Source organism: Pezoporus flaviventris, unplaced genomic scaffold (genome assembly GCF_033815535.1).
Source record: "Pezoporus flaviventris isolate CSIRO_AGI_PZ_B2104156 unplaced genomic scaffold, CSIRO_AGI_Pfla_v1 ptg000002l, whole genome shotgun sequence".
Lineage (NCBI taxonomy): Eukaryota > Metazoa > Chordata > Aves > Psittaciformes > Psittacidae > Pezoporus > Pezoporus flaviventris.
The window spans coordinates 1,127,490-1,133,489 of record NW_026892550.1 but is presented as its reverse complement, the minus strand read 5'-3'; the positions used below and the strand labels follow the sequence as shown (position 1 = coordinate 1,133,489).

At 36.1% G+C, this 6,000-nt stretch overlaps 1 protein-coding gene across 2 annotated transcripts in view; it reads right to left on the bottom strand.

Annotated features, from left to right (window-relative positions):
* Positions 1 to 1,674: 1,674 nt before the first annotated feature.
* Positions 1,675 to 6,000, bottom strand: part of CTNNA2 (catenin alpha 2) — a 452,176-nt gene continuing 447,850 nt past the window's right edge. For both annotated transcript variants that reach the window (XM_061466251.1, XM_061466261.1), the window contains one exon: positions 1,675 to 2,831. In XM_061466251.1, coding sequence (XP_061322235.1) covers positions 2,544 to 2,831 — 288 coding nt within the window. In that variant the 3' untranslated portion in view covers positions 1,675 to 2,543. The remainder of the gene's footprint in view (positions 2,832 to 6,000) is intronic.

The following is a 6,000-nucleotide window of genomic DNA, read 5'->3' as shown; positions in this document are numbered from 1 at the left end:
GAACCTTAATCATCAGATACTCTAGAAGACATGTTCATAGACTGTGTTGGTCTATATGCTTTCTTCTAAACATTTCTAACTTTGAAATGTCTCTTATAGCAACAGCAGCATTTTAAAACAACTGTTCAGTTAATTCATCATAGTTTTAGATCTAAACACTTCTCCAGAAGGGCTAGTACTTCTACTCGTGGCCACTTGCCTATCTTAATTTTTCCATGCATCGCTCTGGGACAATTTTATTTGTCTGCTATTTGCTATTTTTTCTTTAAACTCAGTATCCATCTTTTGCCTCTGTAATTTCATTTGTAAAGATCCCAATAACTTTTAGGTGTTTATTGGTACCACAAGTCTATGTCAGTCTACAGGGCATTATAGAGAAAGCTCTTCAAGGACTTCCCCACATCTTCCAATGTATTTTCATTACATGTACAGCCACCAGTTTTGATTGGAGAACTTTTTTTATTATAGAATACGACTAAACAAAGCAAAAATAGTAATCCTCTAAAAGGCCTCTGAGAGTAAATTTCTTTATATAGACTGTGTAGGAGGGCAACAGAACAAAATTTGGTAATTTGCTATTCTGAGGAATAATCAGTGTATATGAGACAAGTATCCAAATATATCTTGAAAACTGTGAGTTGTACATGTCACTTACGGTATACCTCACTGTTTATCACAGTGCTTCAAATCGCCTATGAGGTTATAGAATCATAGAATAGTTAGGGTTGGAAAGGACCTTAAGATCATCCAGTTCCAACCCCCCTGCCATGGGTAGGGACACCTTATGCTAAACCATATCACCCAAGGCCTCGTTCAACCTGGTCTTGAACACTGCCAGGGATGGAGCATTCACAACCTCCCTGGGCAACCCATTCCAGTGCCTCACCATCCTAACAGGAAAGAATTTCCTTCTCTTGTTAGTATTTCATTATATATATAAAAAAATTCTGGCTATTGTTTTATTTTCATATATACCAAGACCTTTTTCCTAACAATAATAAAATCTCTGCAGTTGAGACAACTGTTGGGGCTAAAAGGGAATAAAAGCAGATACTGCATTTCTTTGCACTGTGGTCTTCATACAAGTCTATACAGTGCGGCACAATAGATGATTTCCAAGGTTCTGTGATCACAAATTTATAAACTCAGTAAGTTGAACTATTTTTATGCCATTAATTTAAACAAATTAATCTAATCCCAAAACACATATATATTTTATGTATTGAGGCTTAAATCGGTCTCAGATTTCAATTCTGGTTTTGACCCACTGACCATGTTTGGCTATCCTGGTAATAAAACATAAGAAAAGTAATATAATGGGTTTAAACTTAAACAGGGGAAGTTCATGTTAGATATAAGGAACAAGTTCTTTACTGTGAGGGTGGTGAGGCACTGGCACAGGTTGCCCAAAGAAGTGGCAAATGCTCCATCGCTGGCAGTGTTCAAGGCCAGGTTGGACAAAGCCTTGGGCTATGTGGTCTAGTGTGAGGTGTCCCTGCCCATGGCACAGGGGTTGGAAGCAGATGATCTTAAGGTCCTTTCCAACCCAAGCCACTCTGTGATTCTTTGATTCTAAGTGTAAAAAGAGAAAAAGGAAACATGAGGCAAAATTAATCACTGCGTACATCAATGACGATGCAGGACATATCTGTGCATTAAAAGAGATGAGCCATATTGAGGATTCCAAGATTAAATGAGTTTATTGAGTTAGTGGTTACAATGGTATGTCAGATACCTGTAATCCAAACTACACCTACATATTTGCCTCTAAATTCTCACACTGTCAGTCTCCGTGTCTCTAAACATTCCACCACCAGGTCTTCTATTACTACTATTATAATAATCATCATCATAATCATAATCATAATATAAAAGGCAATGTCAATCACCATATTGTGCTTCATACTCCACCATAAGGAATTCAATTGGCAAAAGTAAACCTCTGGTCATATTAATGGGATTAACTGAAATGTGATCAATCATAACACTACTAGAATATAAAGAACAAAATATGGTTTAAAAGAAGCCTTTTTAAGATGAATTAGTTTGTATCTGTTTTAAAAATTCACATACTATAATGAAGATGACTTAAAAGTTATATCATTTAATTATTGGGCCACACATTTAAGCATATTGGCTAGTACATTTTTGCACTGGAACAGAAGCAATACAAGCTTTATGGTCTACCATTACAATTCCATTGTTTTTCACTTAATATACCTGCCAACCTAATGTTTCTTGCATGCATAAAAGTTTCTGGGTTTAGACTTGAATTTATTGTTTAACCCACACTTACCCCCATGATGCAAATTTGTTGGCCAATTTAATGCTATAGTTTAGTTTAAAAAGGAAGCTTGGAATAAATCCTTTCCACATCAGAAGAGAATGCCCTAAACTTTGGCATTGCAGATAGTTAGTTCAATTGTCTTCAATAGGTTGCATGCAAATTGACACGGTTTCCCCCCACCCCATGCCAGACGCATACAAGTCGGCAGGTATGCATACAAAAAGAATATAAAACCCTCCTGGTAAAGCTTAGTGGTTTAGAATGAATCCATAGCTTTAAATTCACTTAAGGCCTGTACAGGGGAAATATGTTTCTTCTGGGACCCTCTTCTCACTCTCGTCTGATATTCTTCTGGTTTTTCTCTCTTTACTAGAGGTTTCTTCTCAGGGGCCTTCATCTTCCAAGATACAACTGGTGAGTTCACTGCAGCAGTACCATAGACCTTCTGATACTTAGTAGATGCCACATATGATGCTTTCACTGTAAGGACCACAGCGTTCATCAGATTTTTAGCTGCCTGGATGAGAGAAGTGGCACTGTCCAGCTATAAACAGAAAAGAAAATGAAATAGAGCAAGGTTAACTCCACAACTGGATTGTTGGACCATTTCCTGACTCAAATCTGGATGCTCTCTGATCTTGTTAAATATGAAATGAATCCTCTCCCTCAGGATTAATCAAGGAGCTTGCAGTAGCAAGCACCGTCAACAAACATGCATCAAACTGTAAAGGTAAGACTGTAGTACCTCACATTAAATTTGTTAATAATTTAAAGGAAAAGCTTATGTCTAGGGTGTTTTTGTTGATTCTTTTTATACAGGTGAAGAAGTTGCTTCTTCTTTCACAAAGAAAAGTTGCTTCTCACCAAAACCTTTAAAAATTTACTTTTACAGGTCAGAAACCATAAAAACAGGTCAACGGGGATTTTCCCCAAGCGTTCAGGTTTGTTCTAATTATTCCTGTTTAGCCTAGGATCACACCCCAATGATGTCTACAGGAACAGTGTGAGCTTGTTAGAGAATCCCATCTGAAAAGATGAAAGGAGATTTTGAAACCCCTACAGAAATAAAAAGATGAAACAGTTAACAGCAGGTTCTTGTAGCTTCTGTAGTATGTGAGCTACTTATGTTCACAAGGAATCTTACTTTATTATTAGCAGGCTTTTCGTACATACACCTTTGCATTCCTCTCATGCACGAGGCTGCCTGAGGTTCTTCTGGACGTAAGAGGCCTTAAGAACCTGTTGAATTTCAAACTATTGGGACTTCCAGTCAGGAAGCTTCCATCGTACACTGAAATCAAGTACATAACAGTGGCCAATTTTTTTCAAAAGGATTTAAGCTGATAACGGGACATCCAAGACAATGTCTCAGTGTTCCAAAATGTGAATTAGGCACTTGCCAAAATCAGCTGTATATCGTCAAATTAGTAGGTGCTAAAAATATGCTTTTAAATACTGTAGCAACCCAGGTTACTATTTAGGATGCTCAATGATCCCTTCCCAAAATACTGGAAATGTGGGATATATTTTTTGTGTTAAAGCCTTTCATTTCTACCATGGAAGCTGCTTCAAACTGTTACAAGTCTTTCCCAGTCTGTAGGAATGATTCTGGATGTAATATTATTTTACTTCTTTAATTCTACCCCACTTGCTCAATAAGTTCTTCACTATTTTTATTCAGTATATAAGGCCTGTCTCCATCCAAACCCTTCCTGCTCCATATTTTGGGAGCATATGATTCCTTAACATGCATGCTAAGCAAGGCACCCAGGATAAATAATTGTAAGGCAATAACAAAAAACATATACTACACCTCAAGTATTTTTAGTCATTAACAGAAGAAGAGGTCAGGAAAAATCTCTTTCTGAAGCATCAGTGATTGATGTGAACAAGAATTATCATTACAGAAAGCTCGTGTCTGGAACACATAAATCTATAGACTTACCTATTCTTTTTTATTTCCTCAGCTGTGGCCTTATACTCATTATGATTCATTAAATACATAAACAGCTACATACAGTGAGATGAAAAAGAAAGAGCATTTTAATGATTTTCATGTACTTGGTGCCATTCCCTGAAATGAATAGTTAATTGCCTACCCCCGGTAAATATTTTTCTTCAGGACTAATTTGTATTTTCTGTTAGGAAACTAAGTTGAAAGACAGAAAATTACATTATATGACAGAAACATGACTGTTCAATAGGGAGTAATGAAATATAATTCAGTATAGTGTTATTCTATAACCACACTACTGCATGATTTATAAGGCAATCTGTATGTTTGTTGGCAAATAACAGATCATACTCTATTAAATTAGGATATTCTAATTTACTGCAGAGATCTACAATCAAGCATTATTCATTGTTAAATGATTCTTTTTGAAACATTGGTGGATTGATATTGAATTTAAAGTGATACCTTCACATAGCATTTCCTTCATAATCAATGTGGATAAACAGACTGGATCAAGTCTATATTGCACATTCCTGAATGAATTCTACTTGTTGAAGGCTTCTAATAGCCTCATATTTTCCAGAGTTTCTTTATGAAAAGAGTTCTGATAGCTGTTTCACAGGGGGCATATATTAAGGAATACAATGATTAAAGGCAGCATTTTGAACTGAGGCAGCACTGAAATGAAATGCTTAAAACCATACAAAGGATGCAATCTATACCTTTAAACACATTAGTAATTTTATGGAGTATTTTGATAAAGCTGTACAGAAGCATGCACTTCTGCAGGATTGGATGTGGATTGCAATGAAGTCTTTTAGAAAACTGTATTACATATTTTGATACCATCTGAATTATCTCTAGTTCAATCTGCTGTTACAGTAGATAAGAGCTCCCGATTTTCACCAATCACATTTTAACATGTAGATGCTTAGTCTCTGTTCTTAAAGTCCATTCATAGCATAAAATACTTTAAAATCTTGATATCAGAAAAGAGACATAAAACCTCCATATTAGTGTAAGCTATGAGTGTTCCGCAAAATTTGTGGGTAGCCATCCCATACACCCAACTTAGCTACCTAAGCTCTTCAGGTGATTTTCTTATTGCCTCCAGCCCCTTGCCTCTACTATGGCTCAGTAAAGAAGAATTAAACTCAATGAACATCATTTCAATTAACATTTAGATCTTACTACACCACTGTGTGACTTCAGTTTTAAGCTGTGCTTTTGTAATCAGCAGAGCTATAGTGGCATAAAGCTGGAACGAGGCAGCAATGAATCAAGCTCTTAGTGTGTTAATTCCTTACAAAACCTGGCACAGAAACATTCACTTTTCCTAACAGATAATGTTAATAATAAATAAAAAAAAAAAGGAGGAAAATTAACATTTCAAATAAAAGAACCACTAGGAAATTATTGCACAGTACAGAAGGCAAACTTCACTCCCTAGTAATGCTTAAGGAATTATGAATATAACAGATCCTTTGACTAGCTACACAAAGTAATTGTGTTCCGTTACTTAGATTTCTTTCCAAATACGTTTGCCTCCATTTAGGAAAAAAACAGCCCTCCTAAACATATGAGATAAATCCAGGTTATTGGCCCATAAAACTCAGTGAACCCGGAATGCTTGGGGAAATTCAAAATTCATGAAGAATCTAAAACTCACTGCACTGGAGCCAGTTGCTTACCCAGGTTAAAACTGCCATCTACCCAGGGAAGGCATAAATCACACAGAAAATAATGAAAAAGGATTTTT